The sequence below is a fragment of the Equus caballus genome, chromosome 28 (genome assembly GCF_041296265.1).
Source record: "Equus caballus isolate H_3958 breed thoroughbred chromosome 28, TB-T2T, whole genome shotgun sequence".
NCBI lineage: Eukaryota > Metazoa > Chordata > Mammalia > Perissodactyla > Equidae > Equus > Equus caballus.
In genome coordinates this window covers 29374424-29398355 of record NC_091711.1, presented here as the reverse complement: position 1 = coordinate 29398355, position 23932 = coordinate 29374424, and the positions used below count along the sequence as shown (strand labels likewise).

Sequence of the window (23932 nt, the reverse complement as noted above, 5' to 3'; positions counted from 1 at the left end):
TCTCCAATTTCTATTCCTATTTATTCTACTTTGATTTAGTGTTATTATGACCTAGAGTTAATCAGTTTTCTGCTGGTCTAACAGACTGAATGTCTAATTTGTATTCATTTACTTTTCAACATAAAATACTTCAGTTGTAAGTTGTGTTACTTTTTGATGTTTTAATTAATATACATCTTTGCTTTTCCAAAATTTTGCTTTCATATAACTGAGCAACTGCTTCCCCAGAAAACGGATGAAAATAGAATAGAATAGAAGGAACAATGTATATAATATAAAGATGAGGAATGGCAAGCAATATACTACTGTATATTGAAAATAGTAAAATATTGCCATTTACAAATGATAATTTTTGTATTTTCATTGTGGAGTTATTGAAAGTTTTTTTCACATTTTTTTGATCAAACATACCTTTTATTTTCTGTTTTTCTTCCAATACACACACACACACACACACACACACGAGCATATACATATTTACATAAACACTAACACTGAGGGCGTTTCTATTTTACTATTATTCAAGGAGGATGTAGAGAATAAGAAAGGACTAGAGCTGTCAAGTCAAAAGTATATGCATATAACGTGCCGAGAACTGTGCTAGTCATTTTATGGGTTACACAAATAATAGAAAATATTGTGCCTACAGTCATGAAGATAAGATATACTTCATATAACATCTAACAAATAGTTTGAAACAATAGACTGAGTTGTCAAGACCATCTTACTATGGGAATTCAGAGAAGAGAAATAGTCTCTGAAACTTTCGTACCCAGCCACATGGAGGCTTTCTGGTTTATTATCATCATAGAATTGGTAGTAGAAAATTTTGACTTGACACATGTTGAACTTGTCTTAAACTATTAATTTTTTACAATAGAGATCTGATTTATTGTTTTCTGTCTCAAATCTTCACTATGCCCTCCCTCATACCTGATTTGCCAAGCATGGTAAGCACGTTCACACTGCTGTGATCATGCAACCCCCTGCCTTATTCTCATCCCTCTCTTCCCCTCTTGTCAGAATTTTTATCTCATGAGATATTGTTGCATAAATGCAAGTACTTCTGAATTCTGTCTTCCACTCTCCCTACTTGGAAACAATTGCTCCCTTTTAATGTTCCCCTAATACTTTGTTTTCATATCTCTGTAATGCTCATAATTTTGGCTTTGTTTTAATGTCTAGTTACTTATATGCTTATCTCTTTAAACCATGAGTTCAGACTTCATGACACACTTATCTTTCCCTTCCCTCACCCTCAAATTTAGTCTTGTAGACAGTAGTTGTTGGTCAATAGATACTTTAAAAATTTTAATAAATTTATTTGAAATAGTGGATACAAACAATATAATTTTAGTTAAATTAATTTGAAGTTAAGTTAATTAATTAATTTTATATTAATTAAAATCTTCCCCACAAGGAACCTTCAGGCACAGATTGTTCACTGGTGAAAACCCTTTTAGAAAACAAAGAATGAGCTTTGTTCCAAATTTATTCTATGAATCAACATTATTGTGATACCAAAGACATTTCACAAGAAGAAAACTATATGTCAATATCACTCATGAACACGGTATCAAAAATCCTTAATAAAATAGTGACAAACCAAGTCCAGTAATACATTAGAAAGATTATACATCATGACCAAATGAGGTAAATGCCAGAAAGTCAAGGTTATTTTAACAGTCTAAAAATAAATTAATGTAATTCACTATATTAATAGAATAAAGGAGAAAAAAATATGATCATATAAATAGTTGTAGAAAGAGCATCTAATCATAATACAAACTCTCAGTAAACTGAGAACAGAAGGAACTTCCTCAACCTTATAAAGGGCTTCTACAAAAATGCTATAGCTAACATCATAATTCATAATCCTGAATGACTGAATGCTTTTGACTTAAGATTGGAAACAAGACAAAGATGTTTGCTCTTGCCATTTCTGTTCAACATTGTATTGGACATTTTGGCCAGTGTAATAAGGCAAGGGCAAGAAATAAAAGCATACAGATTTTAAAGGAAGAAGTAAAACTCTGTTTATTCACAGATAATATGATAATTGACGTAGAAAATTCTAACAAATCTACAAAAAACCCTAGAACTAAAATATATTTTTAGCAGGATGCAAGGTCAGTAAATAAAATAAATTTTATTTTTTATATCAAGAACAATTGAAAATTGAAATTAATAATACCACTGAAAATGTTTTCCCAAAACATGAACTACTTGTTTATCCCTACACATCTAACAAGATATGTGCAAGACGAGTACACTGAAGACTATAAAAACATTGTGGATGGAAGTTAAAGAAGACCTAATATGTGGAGAGATATTCCATGTTCATAAATTGAAAGACTTAATATTGTTAAGCTATCTGTTCTCTCCAGATTCTGCTATGGATTCAGTGAAATTCCAAACAAAATTCAAGCAGGCTATTTTTTTTGAGATATTGACAAGCCTATTCTGAAATTTATATGCAAAGTCAGAGGGCCTAGAATAGCCAAAACAATTTTGAAAAATAGCAAATTTAAAGGCCTCTCTGATTCCAGACTTACTATAAGGCTACAATAGTCAAATCAATGTGGCATTGGCCTGAGGAGAGAGTTACAGATCAATAGAACAGGATAGAGAGAGTTCATAAATAGACCCACACATATATGGTCAATTGATTTTTGAAAAAGTTACAAGGCACTTCAACTGGGAAAGGGTAATCTTTTCAACTAGTGGGGCTGGAACAATTCTATCCATATAAAAAAATGAACCTCAACACTTACCTCTTATTGTACATGAAAGTTAACTCTGTGGATCAAAGATCAAAATGTAGAAATAACAATATTAAACTTATAAAATAAAATATAGGAGAATATCTTTGTGACTTTGGGGTAGGCAAAGATTTCTTAGATATTACATAAACAGCACAGAAGATGTATGTCCCAAATATGGAATATTTAAAAGAAAAACTGTTACAACTCTGAACATCCACATGCAAAAAAATACATCTAGATACAGACCTTATACTCTTCACAAAAATTAACTCAAAATGGATTACAGACCTAAATGTAAAAGGCAAAGCTATAAACCTCCTAGATGATAAGTTAGGAGAAAATCTAGATAACCTTGAGTATGGTGATGACATTTTAGATTCAGTACTAAAGATATGATCCATGAAAGAAATAACTAATAAGCTGGACTTCATTAAAATGAAAACTTCTGCTCTGTGAAAGACAATGGCAAGAGAATGAGAAGACAAGCCACAGATCGGGAGAAAATATTTGCAAAACATATATCTGATAAAGGATTGCTATGCAAAATATACAAAGAACTCTTAAAATTTAACAGTAAGAATACACACAACCCAACTGAAAATGGGCCAAAGACCTTAATAGACACCTCAGCAAAGGAGATATACAGATGGCAAATAAGCATAAACAAAGATGCTCCACATCCTATGCTATCAGGGAAATGCACATTAAAACCAAAGTGAGATACCACTACACACCTACTATAATGGTCAAAATACAGAAGAATGACAGCACCAAATGCTGCGTAGGATGAGGAGCAAGAGGAACTCTCATTCACTGCTGGTGGGAATGCAAAATGGTACTGCCACTTTGGAAGACAGTTTGGCAGTTTCTTACAAAACTAAACATACTCTTACCATTTGATCCAGCAATTTCATTTCTTGGTGTTTGCCCAAAGGAGGTGAAAACTTATATCCACACAAAAACCTACACATGGATGTTTATAGCGTCTTTATTCATAATTGTCAAAACTTGGAAGAAACTGAGATGTCCTTTAGTAGGTAATTGTAGGTAAATTTAGTACATAAATTGATAAACTGTGGTACATCCGGACAATGGAATATTATTCAGAACTAAAAAGAAATGAGCTATTAAGCCATGAAAATACATGAAGGAACCTTAAATGTAGTTAGTATGTGAAAGAAGCCAATCTGAAAAGGCTATGTACTGTATGATTCCAACTACATGACACTCTGGAAAGGGCAAAACTATGGAGACAATCAAAAAGAAGAGTGGTTGGTCTAGGAGGATGAATAAGCAGAGCACAGAGGATCTTTAGGGCAGTGAGAATATTCTGTATACCTCAATGATGGATACATGTCAATATCAATTTGTCCAAACCCATAGAATGTACAACACCAAGAGTAAACTGTAATATAAACTATGGACTTTGAGTGATTATGTTGTGTTAATATGGGTTCATCAATTGTAACAAATGTACCTCTCTGGTGGGGGATGTTGATAATGAGGGAAGCTATGCCTGTTTGGGGGCAGGGGGTTAATGGGAAATCTCTATACCTTCTCTCAGTTTTGCTATGAACTTTAAACTGCTCTAAAAAGAAAAGTTTTCATTAAAAAAAAAAAACTTCTTACAATTCAATGAGAACAAGTCAAATTAACCCAATAAAAAATAGGCAAAAGATTTTAAAGGATGCTTCACCAGAAAAACATATGTGTATGGCCTCCAAGTATAGGAGAAAATTCTTAACACCTGTCTAATCACAGAAATGGAAATTAAAAGCGCTATGTGATACTACTACACATCCATTAGAATGGCTAAGATTAAGTGTTGCCAAGAATGTGGAGATACTAGAACGCTAATACACAGTTAATGGGAATGTAAAATGGTACAAACACTTTGGTAAACATTTTGAGAATTTCTTAAAAAAGTTTAAGATACACTTACCATGTGACCTAGCAATTTAGGTATTTACCTAAGAGAAAAGAAAACTTAAGTCCACAGACAGACTTTTATATGAATGTTCATGGAGACTTTATTCATAATGGCCCCAAACTGAAAAATAACTTAAATGTCTATCAATAGTAGAATGTATAAACAAATTTTGGTAAATCCATACAGTGGAATATTGCTTTGAATTAAAAAGGAATGAACTACTAACACACAAAAAATGGAGATGAATCTCACAAACACGCTGAGTGAAAGAAACCAGGCATAAAGTGTATACTTTATGATTCCACTTTTGTGAAGTTTTAGAAAACGCATGTCTAATGTAGTGACAAAAAAAGATTTCTGGGGCTAGGGGCAGGCAAGGAGCACAAGATAACCATTTGTGGTGATGGAAATGTTCTGTATCTTGATTGTGGTGGTGATTACACAGGTATATACATTTATCAAAAGTTGTCAAACTGTACATTTAAATGGATGCATATTATGTAAGTAATTAAGACCTTAATAAATTTGATTTTAAAAAAGAAACTATTTGAAAATAGTATTTGTTTATATAAAATGATCTGTCATGAAGGATAGTTTAGTTTTCCAAAAGTTACACATTTTGCTGTTTATGCTAAATCTTGCTGAAAAAACAAACTAAGCTTGAATAAACTTTCTAAAGAAACCTTAACTTTTTTGAAATTAGTTTCCGCCTCTTATGCATAAACCTGACATCAATTTAGATTTCTCTATCTCTAATTTTTGCAATAATAAATGGTATTATTAAGCCAGAGTCAGATAAATGAACAAAAAATTTAAGAGATGATAAGAACATGCAAATTGATTATATTAAAGTAGAATAGCAAACCAAATGCATTCTTCTTTGAAGTTTCCCAGATGGTTATGCAAAGGATGTTAGCTATGTAAACAGGTAGCAGGTGGGGACAAAATGTGGTGGAACTGAGCATGTTAGAGGAATTCGAATGGATATCTCATGTACTATTAAAAAGAGGACAGCTTTCCTTAATCTATTCTTCAGTATTCATTGCAACTAAAATACTTTCATTAATAGCAACTCTATCCTTCAATAAATGTGAAATACTTTTGATATTGGCAGATCCTCAAGTTTAAAATATCGCCATACAGAGTAATATCATTTTGGTGTGTGGATGCCAGAAGCATCTTTGCTATTAAACAAGAGTGAAATGACTTTACATCTAAAAATCCTAAATAAAATAATAGCATGAAAAATCCAGCAGCATATTTAGATAATACATAATAAAGTACAAAAATTTAAACTGTGAATGCAAAAGCCCAAATAAAATGTAAAGTGTCTAAAGCACAAATAAAACTAATCCTGATAAGAGAGGAGAATGTTCCAGGAAGTTATTTATTAGAATTTAGTACAATAGCAAGTAACAGAAAATCCAAAATAACAATAGCTTAAAAAGGAGAAGTTTACAGTCATGTGTTGCTTAAAAACAAGGATATGTTCTGAGAAATGCGTCATTAGGCAATTTCATTCTTGGGTGGACATCACAGAGTATACTTACACAAACCTAGATGGTATGTACTACCTACTGTGGATTTACTACATACCTAGGCTATATGGTACTGATGTAATGGGACCGCCATCATGTATGTGGTCTGTTGTTGACTAAATGTTGTTATGGGGCGTGTGACTGTATTTTACTCCCACTTGCAAAACTTAGAGCTAGGCAGTCCAAGGCTGGTAGAGCTCACTAGAATGAGCACCCCAGGATTCTTCTACTTTGTTGTTCTATTGTGTATGTCCTCTAGTTCCAAAGATACCTCATGACTGCTCCAGCTTCAACCATTTCATTAGCATTCCAGTCTACAGAAAGATGAAGGGGAGGAAGGATATTCTCCTTCTCTTTAATAATACTTCCTATATCCCAAGGTTATAACTTAATCATGTGGCCACACCCACTTGCAACAGAGTTTGGGAAATGTCTGTATTCGAAGCAAGACGTGCCCAGCTAAAGGTTAGGATTCTATTATACAAAAAGAGGGCTAGGTGTTCTGTTACTAGAGAGAAAGGGGAGAGGGGAGAATGTATATTGGGAAACAACTAATAGTTTCTGCCAGAGAAAACCATATGTGCTCAGGTAAAATTCTAGGTTAGAGGAAGTGCGATATATTCAAGGCAAAGAGACAGCATAGTGTGTTTAAATGTTATGAGAAAAAAGGAGGAAGAATGGCTGGGTGGGATGAAACTAGAGAGGCAGTTAAGAGCAAATCATACACAGCCTTTTGGATTATGTTAAGAATTTTGAATTTTATCCAAAGAACAATGAAAAACTGTTGAAGATTTTTAAGGAAGAAGGTAACATGTTCAGATTCTCATATTAAAAAAAATTCTCTGGTCACTGTGTCGAGAGTAGGTTAGAGACAACATTGACAATATGTACAAAGTTTAAAATAGGTGTACTCTTTGGCATACGATTGCATATTTATGAATTTATCCTGACAAAATCATCGGACAAGAGTACAAAGTCTGGAAGGACATGCTCTGAATGTTTCCAATAGGAATGAGATTAGGAAAGCTTCACTTTCTCCTTTATAACTTTTTATTTTGAATGATTTGTTTTACAATAAGCATATATTACTTTAAATTTCATTAAAAATCAATAAATCAACTTTGTTTTTCAAAAACAAAGACAAAAAGACTTGTGGCTATGTTACAAGGTAGTCCAGATTGCTGACTCCCATTCCAGGGGTCTTCCTTTATTTCAATTGCCTTTGCTGACAGTTGCCTCTTTCCTGGAGTCTGTCTTTCTGCCTGGTCCCTTTCCATTGACATCAGACTGGCTTCCTGCTTTTCAGTTTAGTTTTTGTATTTCTGGTGGGATGAGGGACATTCTTGTCCCATTCCATCGTTCCATTTCTCCACCCAGACATTGCTCTCCTATGTGCTGGCTATGTTGAGCACCCCAGGGTTCTGCTTTTCCTCCAGAGACATTTGGACAGGACATGGATATCTTGGGTCTTTCCTTTTTTCCCACTGCCACCATATTTCTAAAGACATGTGTTAGAGATTTGACAGATGGGGATTAAAAGGGCTCTGTGGGATCGTAACTGGCCCTTGATCCTTTTCCTAAACTGCCTAAATTTACAGAATTTTAGAGTTGAAAAAAAGAGAGAGAATTTAAAAGCCATAAATTATAAACTGTCACATAACACAGAAATTCCTTTATGGATATTCTGAACATCTTGAACATCTATTGTCCCTTTGAAGAGCTTGCTTCCATAATGTGGTAAAAGACTATAGCATCTAGAGTCAGAGGACTTGGATTATAATCTGGTCCCATTTGTAGGATGATCTTGCAAATTGAATAACATTGCAAACATCAGTTTCTTCACTTCTAAAATAGGGATAATCCCAACTCTACTTTATTGGGCCATCCTATATCTGAAAATATTTTCTAGACTATAAAGCACCATTATAGATAGTTACTATATAATTATGTTCATGTATGCCATATATGAGACATATTGCTTCACAAGGAAATCCCATTACGTCAGTGTTAGACTGATGTAATTATTCTAGAAGTATTTTTCTTTGATTGAGCTCAAATTTGTCTCCCTATGGTATTATGTATTATGACTTTCCTCCTTTGTAACAATGTAGAACTGGTCCAATATGTCTTCTACATGATTACTATATATTAACTAAGAAAGCTAATAGGCTCAAACTATGTAAATTTAGGTCTATATTCTGTGGAAGAATTTCCTGACATCTGGAACTTTAGGAACACAGTCGCATCTCCAGTAAAAAGTTTAAAAGGCATTTGAAATAAAGGAAATCCTGAGTTTAAGTGTGTTCATGTGGCTTTTTTCCCATATGTAATTAAAGATTATATTTAGTTTGATAATCTTTCCGAGGCATCTTTAATTGTAAAGCAGTGAAGTGGAAAATTATGGTTTTTACACAGCTAATTTATATACTGTCTTTAGGGGGCAGTACTAAACCACTGATAAATTTTATTTCTGCTAATGCTACTGGTAATGGCTAATATAAAATAAAACTAAAGTAACAATAATGAGATTTGTGATGCAATTATATACGCCCCTTAATGGTAGTAAAATTTTTTAGGTAGTCGTATGAAAATGATACTTTGAAATTCATTCATTTACTAATCCATTCAATAAATAATTATCAAATTCCCTTATGCACAACACATTGTGAGAGATACAAATGTGAGAGATACAGATAAGGAAAGTAGGTTTAATAAGATTATGTGATTTGCTCAAAGTCGCACAGCTTGGAAGTGACAGAGCTAGGAGTTAAATGTATATCTGTTTGACTTCAAAGCCACTCTCTTTGCCACTCTGCCATCTATCATCTCAAGGTGCATGTGAAATATCATAATATATACACTCACACAAAGAGCTAGAGACATTCAGAAGAGAAAGACATCATTGCTGTTTGTGAGAAATCTGGAAAATTTTATGTCGGAGGTGAAATCTGAGCTGTACTTTTAGGAATCAGTGGGAATATAAGAGAATAATAGCTGAAAATGGTAGTTAATATGTATTAAACCCTATTATGTGTCAGCCACTTTATATTCATTACTTCATTTAATTATCAGGAAAAAATTCTGAGAGGTCCTACTGTATTATTTTCCCACTGCATAAATAAGGTAAGTGAGACTGACAGTGGTCATATCTGATGAAAATCACACTAATAAGAAGGCTAAGTAGGCAAGTTGGAACTTGAATGCAGGACTAATTTTAGTACCTAAACTCTTAACCAGTACAATATGCTGTATGGAGAAGTAAGATGGCAGGCATGAATAAAGCATGGAGCATGATTAGGAAGGGGTAAACAACTCCACTTGATTATAGTCTGGGGTGAGTATAATAGAGTAAGAAAAGCAGCTGATAGAACCTTGAAGCCAGATTAAGGAATTTGATATTATTTGCTGTGCAATGGGAAATAATTGGAGATTTATGAGCAGGGAAGAGACATAAACAGAGTTTTTCTTTGGGGAGGAGAAAGAGGCGGGGAAGAAAAGAACTGATAAATCTATGAAATGTTGATAATTCCTAGTATGTAATGATTTACAGTACCATGCCATATCAACATTGATGGTCAAATCAATTATGAGTTGGTAAAAGAGATGCCTATTGGTATTTTGTTCATTTTTGTAGATAGCATTAATCATACATATAGAAGCTCTTGCTAGATTAAGGTTCTAGATGTCCAAAATTTTTTTCACCCAGATTATCTGTAGGATCAAAAATCCCTGTGATAGTCGTCATTTATTACTGATTTGAGAAATGTGTGTTGATAAAAATATGGGCTGCTATGTACTATATATATATATTAGCAGATATATATTAACAAACATACTCCTTTGATTTAAACTGCAATTGCATCAGCTTGGTTATTTAATATATTGCCCTTTATAGGATATTGTGGTGAATGAGAGGCCACACAACATAGTGGTTAAGGGCATAAGCTCTAGGGTCGGGCAGTCTGGGTTAGAATTCTTTTTCTGCCACTTACCAACTCTGTGACCATGGGTTTTACTTGACCTCTCTGAGCCTTAGTTTAGTTTTCCCCTTTTTCCCTCAGAGGGTTGTTGTGTGAATTAAAATAATAAATTAATAATCCTATGACACCACACTGTCACATAGTAAGAGCTCAATAGATTACAGCTGTAATTATTATTGTACCTTACAAACAATAACTGACTGAGGAAGTATTTAAGTTCATAATTTCTCAATTGTTGAAAATTAATAAAAGGAAATTTAAAATGTGAATGCAGCAAAACAAAGTCTTATAAAGTCTTATATTCTATTTTTTAAAGAAACAACTTTTTAGGGGTTGTGCTGTTTACAATTCAATATGTATAGTATCTTTACTAACTTTAGTAATAATCTATCACTGGTGGCTGAAATACGTTCTAGAGATTTTTAGACAAACTTGTCCTTTTTCTAAAAAAATTTAGTCTGCTCAGTATTCAGCAGGCTCCTTGAATATGGAATTTTTCTTCAGTTCTGGCAAAGTTTCTTGCACTGTCTCTTTGGTATTTCCTCCCATCTCTACAAGTTCCTCTTGGTTTGATCCCTAGTTTTCTTAGCTTTCAACTTCTCTTCATCTTTTGTTCTATCTTCTAGGAAATTTCCTCAGACTTGTTTTCTAATTCTTCTGTTGGCTATTATTTATTTATTTGTTTTGTGGCATTTGGTTGTTGTTCCATGGATGCAAATATCTTCTCTCTCTGTAAGAATACTATTTATAGCTTTTTCTGTGTATTTATTTTAGTCTCTGTTAAAGGCTTCCTTCACAGATGTGGTGATCCTTGGGTTCTTGTTCATATTCAACTAAAAAATTAGGAACTGTTAATTTGGTGGAGCTTGTTTAGAGGTGGGTGGGCTTCACAGAGGAGTTAAGGCATAGACTCCTACCATTTTCCTAGGTACTTAGAGATTCTTTTTTCTTGGTAGGTCAATTTCTGCAGAGAGGAATATATTCTAGTCTCCTACCTGGGAGATATAAACCTAGTTGCCATGGTCTCTAAGGCAAATTGTGGGAAGGCACTGGGGTGGGTTGAGAATCTACATTTGTTACATAGATATTCAATTAATTCCTTCATTTTTAGAGAGGCACCGTTCTGCTCATTGTGTGTGGCTTCTTAGAATTCATAATCTCTTTGCTTCAACCTTACTGGAAAATAAACCTCTAATTTCTTGTCAGGTGGTGAAGATTTAGTTTCTTGGCTAGATGAGGAGATGGGTCTAGGGGTCTAACTCTTTCTAACGTAGTTTCTACCTGTTTGAGCCCTACCTGTACCTTCACCTTCACAGCTAGGCAGTCTCTCCAATTCTGAAGTCCTTTTGAGGGAGGTGAGTCACGAATAGACATGCTTCTTATTCTTCCCCCTGGCAGGCACTTTGCTTTCAGTTTTCTCGAGTTGGCTAAATCAGGTAAGACCTACCCATCTGTTTATCATTATTCAGAAGTTTTCTTGATATTGCACATCTGCTAACATCTCTCCTATTGTCCTTGGTCCTTATGGTTTAGACCATTTTTACAAACCTTTGCTGTCATTTTAGTAGGATTTGGGAAGTAGCAAAAGTAAATATGCATGTTCAACATAGAAGTCCCGTTATTAATTTTAAAAGTATTACTCCTTTCATATGTGTAATGTAAAATTTTATGAAGTTCACTTTTTCAAAATGAGACTACTTTTTTGGTGACACTGAATAAGTGGGCTTTTAGCAAGTCCTATTTTAGTAAAGTATTTTCATGCTATTCGTCTGATTGCACTTAGAAATTAGAAGATTTTTCTCATTTCTTGCTATTCAAATATTTTCTTGGGTCACTTTCATGTCCTACTCTTCATTATGAACTTTGTATTTTATCAGTCTTTCTTACCCAGTTTTTTCACTTTCAACTTAAAATTGAATTATACGTGTTTTTTGGCTGAGTCACATGACACAGCCACATAACTATGGCTAAAATTAAGCTGACTTTTGCTTGCTAAGATGTACCATAAGAAATTTGTGTAATTTAGTTGGTGTTAAGATATTTAAAAAACATTGATATAATATGTTGGTATATAAATTTAATTTCAGAGAACTTCATCTACAATAAATTTGTCACCAGGAGAAGTGGAAGAAGAAGATGATGATGAAAACACTTGTGGGCCCTCGGGACTCTGGGAAGCATTAACACCTTGTAATGGATGTAGGAACCTTGGCTTCCCCATTCTTGCACAGGTAATGAATGGTTTGTTTTTCTTAAAGTACAGTAAAACATAAAAATGATTGCCTAAGTTTTTAAGTAAATCTTTTTTCCCCTTTGAAAATCCAATTAGTATCTTGTTCACTTTGTAATTTTTCTTCAGTTAAAGGTCAGTAAAATGTTTATATAACTTGCTGTACATGTATGTATAGGCAAAGTCATACTTTACATATTTTCATGTGGTTGTTTTATTTTGGTCATGATGCCAGTTCCAGAAAACTTGAGTTGTTTATGAAGTTTTAATATTTATGATCTAGAAACACTTCATTTAAAAAAATGCTATTTTGAAGTTAAATCACAATTTATATTAAAATAATAAAAAATTATTTACAAGGAAAGGTGCTAGGGCTCTTTAAAAGCATAGTCAGTAATTTTTTTTCTTAGCACAATGGAACATTGTGGAATAATGTGTGCCACTGAGGATTATGCAGTACGATCCAAAAATGAGACTAGAACACTAAAACATTGACTAGAAATTTGAAACCATTTCACTATTCATGAAATCAATTTTAATTCTATTCTATCACCTTCAAATTCCTGTTGTGTACTATGGACCACAAGCCTTCAGAGGAGTTTCAGAAATATGTGAAATAAGCCAAACAGAGTTAAGAAATTTGAAGCTACAGTGAAAATATCTCTACACGAAGACTACAAAGCACTTAATATGAAAAGCAGTGTAATGGCAAGTTATTTATGTGTAACTACATAGAGCGTGAGTTGAAAAATAGTCTAGCACAGCAAATAATTCACAGTAATTGTCCAGAGTAGTGTTATATCTCAAAAATATTATTTTCTGTTTTGCAACAAATATGAAGCAATTGTATCCAAGAAACTATCACATTTTTCATGTCTGTGTCACAGACAATTTGATTATAGCCACTCAAATTCCAATATTAATTTATCGTGGAGAGCTAAAAAAGATAATCAAATCAGCATATAGTACTTAAAGAATTTCTTCACCTTAATATGAACTATTTTGAGGACTTTTAGATAATTTATCCTAACCATTGCAGAATTGTTATCAATATATACTGGACTACGAGTTCCATAAAGATAGAGACTATTTATTGCTCAACATCTACAGTCTAATGCCAACATGATTCCTGGCATATTGGCAGAATTAAGTAAATAGTTGAATGAAACAATGAACAAAAGTGTGTATTTTAGGATTTCATTTCTTCACTTCAAGTTTTTACATATAGAGTTTTACCTTATATCCACAAGAGTATAGGAGAAAGGAAATTAAGAAACATAGGTTTTATTTTATTAATAAACCTTCCTCTGCTTAGCAGTTTACCAATAATTGAGTACTTTTACCTATTTTTTGTTTCATAAAATTAACATCTTTATATTTCATATTTTAAAAGGTAGAATTCTTGGAAAGTATTAGGGATCCGAGCTATCAATAGTATATGACTATATCTGGTTCTCCACCACCTTACTAACATTTACTTTTATTTTTTTCATTTTAATTTATTTTATTAGGCTTACTAATAACTTGCTTTTGATTTATAGTTTTTTGATATTTGATATTTTCCTTTGGCCATTTCTCTGTGAATGCTGGTATTTGGCTTCAATAAATATTGAATACCAATATTTTAGTAGTTACATTTACCACAAAATATTTCCCAGTCGGCTGCTTTTCTTTTTTTCCTCAGTTTGTAAGTGTGTCTGAACATGAATGTGTTGTGTACATTTTTAAACTATCAAATTTGTTAAACTTCTCAGTCTTATTTTTTAATTCATCTCATCTAGAATTCCCTTGAACAAATTCCAAATATGACTCTATATTTGTTTTTTACTTGTTGGTACCTAGTTTTTCTATGACTTTGCATTGGACAATAATTCCCATTCCTCTCGTTACGTATATTTCATCCTGTTGGGTTTGGGTTTTCTTCTGAAATTTCTTATTTCTGCTTTCCTATTATTAAAACCACATGACTCAGTTTTGACATTTTACATATAATATATCGCAGGAGAAATCATTATCGCATGAAAACTATTAGCTGACATAATTGCCTGAGCATTTATTTTGTTTTTTTATGGTGAGGAGGATTCACCCTGAGCTAACATCCGTTGCCAATCTCTCTCTTTTTTTTGGCTTGAGCAAGATTAGCCCTGAACTAACATCTGTGCCAGTCTTCCTCTATTTTGTATGTGAGATGCCTCCACAGCATGGCTGATGAGTGGAGTAAGTCTGTGCCTGGGATCCGAACCTGTGAACCCAGGCCACTGAAGCAGAGCACACAGAACTTTAACCACTTAGCCATGGGGCCAGCCCCCAGTTGCCTGCTTTTTAAAATTTATGTTTTATAATTACTATGTCAAGTTTCAAAAGTATCCTTATTAGGATTTTAATTTTTACTACATTAAATCTATAAATTTACTTGAGATTCAGTATATTTTTTTTACTGTATTTAATCTAACAAATCAAGAGTAGAATTCTTCTACTAATGTTCCCAATTTGTTGATGGATTCTCCTTTAACATTTATGTGTATTTATATATGCATTATGTATGTATGTGTATATAATTATAATAAAATTGTCTAATGTGTGATGGTGCAAAACTATAAAAATGCTTTTATATTGTTCAATAAAATTAATGCACAATGGTTAATTCCATTAATATGGTTTAATATATTTGTTATGACACTGGAGCTGGAGGGATCATATCTAATTAGATTTATTGTACAACTTGCAACACCTTTGAACTCAGGATTGTTGGGACATATGATTTCGGTATTCATAAAATTTTAACAAAAATTTATTTTGAAGCTTTTTTTTTTTTAGATCTGAAATATTTTTAGAGGCCACTAAAAATTATTAAGCCATGAGCACTGGGCACATTAGGCCTCATGAAAAACCGCTACCTTACAGTTTAATACAGGAGCCTTTGGGATCAGTGGAACTAGTATAGTGCTATGTAAATTTCAGTATATTCCAATTATATTTATTTCACATTTATATCCTTTAACCTAACTGGATCTTGCAAACATGTATCAAATATCTTCACTATTCAAAGCATAGTGCTAAGCTTCAGAACATGAGAATAATGAAAATACAGACTTATTTGGGAGCCAGGTTACCTATACATGCTGGTTCTGGGTTATAAAACTGTGTCAAGTATCACTTTTAGACTTTTAAGTATTTTACCTGAAAAATCAGAGCATTGGCTGACCCTGTGGGTCTTATACTTCTAAGATGATCTAATTTCCAGTTTGGGTCTAGATTTTGATTTGGTCCTGTCTTCAGGTTTTATCTAATTTTTTCTGTTTTTCTAGTTTTATTTATTTTTTTGTGTTTTTATTTTAGCTTTTTTTATTGAGGTAACATTGGTTTATAACATTTTATAAATTTTGGGTGTACATCATTGTATTTCGGTTTTTTTTTTTTAAAGATTTTATTTTTTCCTTTTTCTCCCCAAAGTCCCCGGGTACATAGTTGTATATTCTTCGTTGTGGGTCCTTCTAGTTGTGGCATGTGGGACGCTGCTTCAGCGTGGTTTGACGCTGCCTCAGCGTGGTTTGACGAGCAGTGCCATGTCCACGCCCAGGATTCGAACCAACGAAACACTGGGCCGCCTGCAGCAGAGCATGCAAACTTAACCACTCGGCCACTGGGCCAGCCCCTGTATTTTGGTTTTTGTATAGACTACATTGTGTTCCCTACCAAAAGTCTAGTTTCCATCCGTTACTATGCACACGGTGCCCTTTTACCCCTTTCATACTCCCCTCACTCCACTTCTCCTCTACTAACCACCAATCTGTTCTTCATATCTATGTGTTTGTTTGTTGTTGTGGTGGTTTGGTTTTATCTTCCACATATGAGTGAAATCACACCGTATTTATCTTTCTCTCTCTCTCTCTTTTTTTTTTGTGAGGAAGACTTGCCCTGAGCTAACATCTGTGCGATTCTTCCCCTATTTTATGTGGGATGCCGCCACATTGTGGCTTGACAAGTGGTGCTAAGTCTGTGCCTGGGATCCGAACCTGTGAACCCCAGGCCACCAAAGCAGAATGTGCAACCTTAACCACTATGCAACCAGGCTGTCCCCTGTGTTTTTCTAATTTTTATGTGACATTTTATCCTTCTATTGTGACTAGATATTGAAGTTTTTACGTGAAGAATTCCTTTCAAATTCATGAAAATTTAGAATTCTGAATAACATCAGGGAATTAAAATTAAGATTTATTGAATATGTTGGGTACTTTCAAAGCAGTTAAAAGATTTAATTTGGGCAAAGAATTGGAAGAGAAATGAAGAATGAAGAGACTGAGAAAATGAAGTCCTTTCTAGAAAGTATAATTCAACCCCAATTTGTTTTTCAACATTCCTGACAATAATAATCACTACCATTTACACAGTACCTACTATCTACCAGATATTTCACATGTATAATCTCTAATTCTCAAAGTAACCATTTAAAGAAGGAAACAGGTAACTTACTCAAGGTCATAGTTAATGTTAAAATAGTTAAAAACTATGATGTCATGTTGCTTCCCTGACTTCATTTACATTGTCCTACTTCCTTTAGTTTGCTTCTGTCCCTGGTTATATATTTTGGAAATTTTAGAATTTTCTTGGACTGTAAATGTAGATCATAAATGGATAAGGATCTTTGAGAGTGATCTTTAGCATTTTATTTTGTCATCTTTTCATTTAATCATAAATATCAAGTTAAGGGAGAGTTAAAGATAGTTGAGCCTGATCGTAAGTTGCCATTAGATCCAGTGCTGCCCTTTCTTGTTAATAGAGCATATGTTTCTTAGAGCAGAGGATTTGAGTTGAATTGTATTATGTTGCTTTCTTCCACAGGCAAGTATTATAAAAGTATTGAATTGCTTTCTCCCCCAGCCTTAGATGAGATGTCCACCTCTGCTCTGTGTGCAGTACGGGGCTTTGAGGCTCTTTTCTAAAGAGTCAGTCCTACAGTCAAAGCCTACTGGACCCTTTGGCTTCTATCTTGTTCACCCATGTAGCCTTCACTCTGCACAGTTGAGATGAGGGGTCCTGATACTGAGCTGTTAGCTGTTTTTGCAACAGGCTTGCCAGTAGTCTCTGCTCCTGCAGTCACCATGCTCGTACTGCCCTCCGGGGAGAGGCCAGCATCTTTTACTGATGTACTAGAAGTACCTTCTGAGGACAATATTGTTGGTGACAACAATATTAACACATGTTGAAAGCATCCACTATGGCCAATCTGGCTCGGCTTCCTCCTGGGTCTGTGAAAGGCTGCTCCTGGTAGGGCTGCTAGACTCTTCTGAGTCTGTAGACTAGGTTGCAGCCACATCCATGGCACCTGTGGTGATGCCTATTGTTACCACTGCCCCTGCTGCTGCTCTGGCCCTTTTGTCAGGCACTGTAGGTTTTGTGACTGCAGAAGTATGTGAACTCTTGAATGCAGTGTATGTGGGAGACATGCTGAATTCGTTCCTCCCGAGAATAACCATAATGGGTGGCCCCCAACACTTCAGGGTTCATGTGAAGTTTCCTGATGCTGACTTGATCCTGATCCCTTCCATAGAAGTGAATGGCATTTATCTATGGGAAGACAAATAAGTGAAGTAGAGAAATCGAGATTAGAAAGGTCTGTTCCCTTCTATTCCTATAGTTAAACAGGAGCTTTTAGTGAGAATTTTGAAGTCTCAAGTCCAGTCTCTCATTTGATGTAGGAATCCCCTCTTCATTGTGCCCACAATGGCCACAGTGATCATCCAGTTTTGCTTGAAGAGTTCCAGTTCCAGGATAGCACTATTATAATTCACCAGTGAATATCCTCTCACTTCTTTTTAATGCACTTGTGTTAGTATTTTTGCTGTCAAGTGTATGCACTTTAATATTTTGATGGCTATTAACAAATTGTGCACATGCACACAAGCACATTGCACTGCCACTGATGTATACAAAAATCAGTACACGTCAGTCATGGGGAGACATTATGTCCCCTTCCCTTCATATTGAAATATCTGGTTATTTCTGGTAATATGAGTATTTTTTCCTCTATTTATTAAGAGGCCTATTCACATATCAATAGTAATTCATACTGGCCTATCCAAAGTCCTTATATCTTAATTTCCACTTCGTGTCTACATTACTTATCTTACAATTAGCAAAAACAATAAGCCTAGTATATGTGTAGTAATCAAACTAACATTTTAAAGGTATCCAAGTGTTTCTTGTGTTTTTTGAAAGGAATGAATAGCATTGGGACATAATAAGGAATAAGTAGTATAATTTAATTTAGGTGCTTTTTAAAAAATAAAATAAAGATATGTCAATTTTCTTCAGCGCACTTTTATGCCATGTACATGTATTATGAGATATTTATCTTAGGGTCTCATTAGAGCACTGAGTTAATTGCCTTGTCTCCAGGGAAACCAGAAACCATATTATTTGTAGGGCCTATGGATTTTCAGAATATTTTCCAAACTAGTCATTAGATCAACAACAGTAGAACCTCTCTTATTTGGCCCAATAACCATCATGTGTAGCATTCTGGCAAATATGTCTCTGTTTTTGTTGAGTCTGATGAAATTTATCTGAAATTCCTCTAGCTACTTATAAAACTATCTTATTAGTATTTGCCTTAATAATTTAAGAAGCTCAGATGGCTAAATAAAAATCTACCTGAATTTGAGATTAAGAATTTTTGTTATGAGAATGTAGCAGGTTTCTGTATGCTTGCTCTTCGAACAGGTTTCCACATTGCTAGTCATTGGATATGCTTAAAATAAATTTCTGTTCCTTCTCCTGTACATTAAAGTTTGTGTCACTGAGTAAATCGTTTAACTTCCCTGGGTCTTATTTTGCTCATCCTTGAAATTGAGATGATCCTTTAGATATCTTTCCACTCCAGAATAGTTATTGTTTTGTTGTAGGGGTTTAACCTTTCCCCTCCTGTAATAAAACTACTACATACTTTGGAAATACTCAAAACAATAACAATGAGTCAAGGAATTATTTAGCTATCAACAGCTCTGGAATTGTGTGATTCAATACATAGTCTTATTCTGTTGCTGAATTTATTCTTGCTGAAACTATTTTTTCTCTTTTTGTGAGGGAGATTGGCCCTGAGCTAACATCTGTGCCAATCTTCCTCTATTTTGTATGTGGGACGCCACCATAGCATGGCTTGATGAGCGGTGTGTAGGTCCATGCCGGGGATCTGAACCTGCAAACCTCAGGTTGCCAAAGTGGAGTGCACAAATTTAACCACTACATCACCAGGCCAGTCTTCTCTTGCTGAAACTTTTAAAAGAACCAAAATTTGAAATGTAGAAAGGATAAAATGTTAGTTCAGTAAGATGGGCAGTCAATGGGGCCGTGCTTAAAACAATGTAATTACAAATGTAAGTTAAACATTTTAGACACAATTCAGTTAATAATGAACATAGCTGTGGTAGGCAAATTAATTCTACATGCTAATCTTCACAACCTGTGAATATGTGACGTTACAGAGTAAAGGGACTTTGTAGATGTGATTAAGTTAAGGATCTTGAGATGGGCAGATTATCCTGGATTGCCTAGGCGGACCTAACATAATCATAAGGGTCCTCATAAGAAGGAAGGTAGTATGATGAGGAAAGCAGAGAGAAATTTAAAAACATTATATTGCTAGCTTTGAAGATGGAGGAAGGAGCTTGGAGCCAGGGATTGCAGGTGGCCTCTTCAAAATGAAAAAGGCAGGAAACAGATTCTCTCCTAGAGCCTCCAGAAGTAACTAGTCCTTCTGACACCTTGATTTTAGCCCTGTAAAACTCCTTTCAGACTTCTGATCTCAGTAACTGTCAGAGAATAAATTAATGTTGTTTTAAGCTACTAAATTTGTGGTGATTGGTTACAGTGACTAAAGGAAACTAATACAATGGCTATGGAAATTAGGTCAGTAGACATTTCATCTGTTACTTACTCATTCAAGGAGCAGTTGCCTGTTTGTTTCTAAGCAGAAGGTAGGAGATAACAGGCATTTACAGAGGAATGCATCTTAGCTTTACTATCAAGCATTCGTTTGATCTAGGTTTTTATGATTTTATGCAGTCATTTTTATAACTTTTAAAATAACGGAACTAAAGCCTTACCATTGGGAAGGCTCCATTTTGTATATTTTTAGGAAAGTATTATGATACTGATAATAGTAATGTTAACAATAATATTTAGCATTTATTGAGTGCCTAGCACATGCCAGGTACAGAGATAGGTACTTTACATTCCTTATCTCACTTAAATTTCACCACAATCCTATGAAATATTTTCACTTGACTTTGAGCAAATTGAGTTTCAAGAGATTAAGTAACTCACCCAAGTTTGTCTATTATGTGTGATCCAAAACCTATGTGAATACTTTTCTATCAAATTAAAAAACATTTTTTAAAGAGGGCCCAGTTTCTCACAGTAAGATAAACCTGTATATTCTCTACTGTTCAATATATTTCACTGTAGCATTTCTCTGTTAAAGAGGATTTCGGTAATTATTGATGTCACTCTTATCTAGTGTGTATTCAATTGATTTATTATTTTACATTATGCTTCCAGGATGGTTGAGCTGCTAAATATATTTATTATTTATCTTTCAGATTAAAAAAATTGATGGTTTCATAAGAATCTCAGTTCATTTAGAATCCCTCCACATTTCCCTATTCGTTTATGCATTTATCCATCCATTTGTTCCACAAATGTTTATTATTTGTTATATGTAGGATATAGAGCAATAAACCATATAAATATGCATCACATTCTCGTGTTGCTTATAATTTTGTGCCACGTATTGTGAATGATACAAAATAATAAATATATATGGTTTCTGCCCTGATCAACCTTGCAGTTTAGTTGAAGTAATTGTTCTGACTGCTGTTAATTGGCTGTATAATCTTGAACAAGTAATTTTCCCTCTGCTTCCTGTTCTTTAAAATGAAGAAGCTAGTTCTTGTTTATCGGATTCTTATGAAGATCTTAGAATATAAATGCAAGTTTCTGTATAAATTCCTTGCAATGCAAATGCAAATTGATCTATTTCTGTTCAGTTCTTGGTCTCTGGAAACAACACTGGCAATTTTGGTAGGATTTGTAGGTTAAAGAACAGTATTTATAGTACAAACCATCCTCCTATAATAAGTGCATTAAAATATGTGTGATATTTTTTTGTATGTGTTTAGAAAGTCTGGAAGTGTATTTACTATGCTGTTAATAATGGTTATATCTAATGCTAAATATTCCAGAGGGACTTTAACTTCCTACTTTATATGCTTACACATTGAATTATTTACAACAAGCAGATCCAATTTTCTAATAAAGATTTTGTATTTTGTGAAAGCAATAAATGCCATGAGTTGTAAAAAGTCATGATGACTCATTATTTCACCATGACTTTCCATAGAATAGTTTGAAAATTATTGCTTGCATCTGCACATCTATCCATTCATTCATTGATCCCAGCTATCCATTCGTTCATTCACTCACTCATTCATTCATTCATTTTTCATTCTAGTCTGTACCTTTCTAGGCATTTTTGATTCAGTTGTTTGAAATCATTTAAATTGCTTCTTTGAGAGAATTAGGTAGGGACAGCTGGAAGTTATATGGTATGAAGGATTGTTGTATATGGTCTGTATGATTGTTGTATGGTTATTATTTTTATTAAGAGACATCAGTTATTATTTCTCATTGTTGTTTTAAGTCATATTTCCCAGATTATTAGTGAGAAGGAACATTTTTTCCAGATGTTTATTAGGCATTTGTATTTCTTTTTGTTTGCTTTGCATACTTATTTCTTTTACTATTTTTTATTTTTAAAGGAATTTATTTATAAATATATTTTAATATGGCCAATCCTTATTATTTGTGGATTCTATATTTGCAAATTTGCCTACTTGCTTAAATTTTTGGTAATCCCAAAATCAATACTCATCATGCTTTTATGGTCATTTGTGGACATGCACAGAATGGTGAAAAATTTGAGTCACTGTGCATACATTTCCAGGAGAAGTTGAATAAGGTGAAACGCTGCCTTTTTGTTTCAGCTCTCTTAACTGAAAATAATTACCCTTTTCACAGTCTATTTAGTGCCACTTTTATTTCTTTTTGTATTTTTGTAATTTTGTTGAGGACTTCACTATTTACAGTGTAGTATAGTGCTGAAGTTCTGTCTAGAGTTTTTAAAAGCTCAAGAAGGCTGTGATATGCCTTATGCAGAAAATACATGCATCAGGTAAGCTTTTGTTCAGGCATGAATTATAGTACTATTGGTTGTGAGTTCAATGTTAATTAATCAAAATATATATTAAATGTCATCTCTAATCAGAAACATGTATAAAATAAGTTTATGTATCGATCAGTTGGTGAAAATGCTGTGACCAGAGACTTGCATGAACCTAACCCTGTCTGTAGTTCCCCTAAAAGCAGTGATTCTGCATTTGCTAGTTTAGTGCTCATGTGACTTTATAAAACAAAACTACCATGGAAATGAAACATGACTGTGTGTTCTAGATACCAAAACTTTGTTAAAAATATTTCAAAACTTGTTTTCCCCAGTCTTTTGCTTGCTGTCTACCATTCTGTTGTCTTTTTTGATTGTGCAAAAGTTCTGGTTTTTATGAAGCCAAATCTGTCTGTATATTTATTTAAAGCTTCTGTTTTTTATATCTTGCTTAGGCTGACCTTGTCCAACCCCACAATTATAAAAATATTCTATTCTATTTTCTTTATATATTTATGTATTTTATATATGTACATATATATGTATAATTAATTTGGGGGTGAGGAGGAACCCAAGATAAATTATAGAATTAAAATACATATATGTACAAATAAATAAAACAAATATGTATAAATAAATATATAAGTAAATAATATATACTGTAAATATGTAATGATGTAAATATATAATAAATGTATATAAATAAATATATATACATTCATAAGTGTATGTGTATGTATTTTTAATTCTATAAGTTATCTTGGGTTCCTCTCCACCTGCAAATTAATGGTCAGTTGTCCCAGCACCATTTATTGAATAGCCTTTTCTCTCTTGATTTTAAATGTTACATTTGCATACATGTCCCTTTTGAACATTTAAAAACAATTTGTGGTAAAATACATACAACATAGAATTTAACATATTAACCATTTTTAAGTATATAGTATAGTAGTATTAAGTATATTCACATCATATGCAACTGATTTCCAGAATTTTTTAATCTTGCAAAATTAAAACTTTTTATCCATTAAACAACAACTCCCCATAGCCCCTGGCAACCACCATTCTGTGTTCTCTCTCTATAATTTTTGACTTCTCTAAGTAACTCATATAAGTGGAGTCGTATAGTATTTGTCTCTTTATGACTGGCTTATTCCACTTAGCATAATGTCCTCAAGGTTTACCCATGTTGTAGCATGAGTCAGAATTTCCTTCCTTTTTAAAGCTGAATAATATTCCATTTTATGTGTATACTACATTTTATTATGCA

General features: G+C 33.6%; 1 protein-coding gene across 41 annotated transcripts in view; it reads left to right on the top strand.

Annotated features, from left to right (window-relative positions):
• ANKS1B (ankyrin repeat and sterile alpha motif domain containing 1B) overlaps positions 1-23932 on the top strand; it is a 1028420-nt gene that overhangs the window by 264391 nt on the left and 740097 nt on the right. For all 41 annotated transcript variants that reach the window (XR_011433608.1, XR_011433612.1, XR_011433607.1 and 38 more), the window contains one exon: positions 12301-12444. Coding sequence is in view for 30 of the 41 variants with exons in the window: in XM_070254099.1 (XP_070110200.1) it covers positions 12301-12444 (144 nt within the window). In the remaining 11 variants the exon portion in view is untranslated. The remainder of the gene's footprint in view (positions 1-12300; positions 12445-23932) is intronic.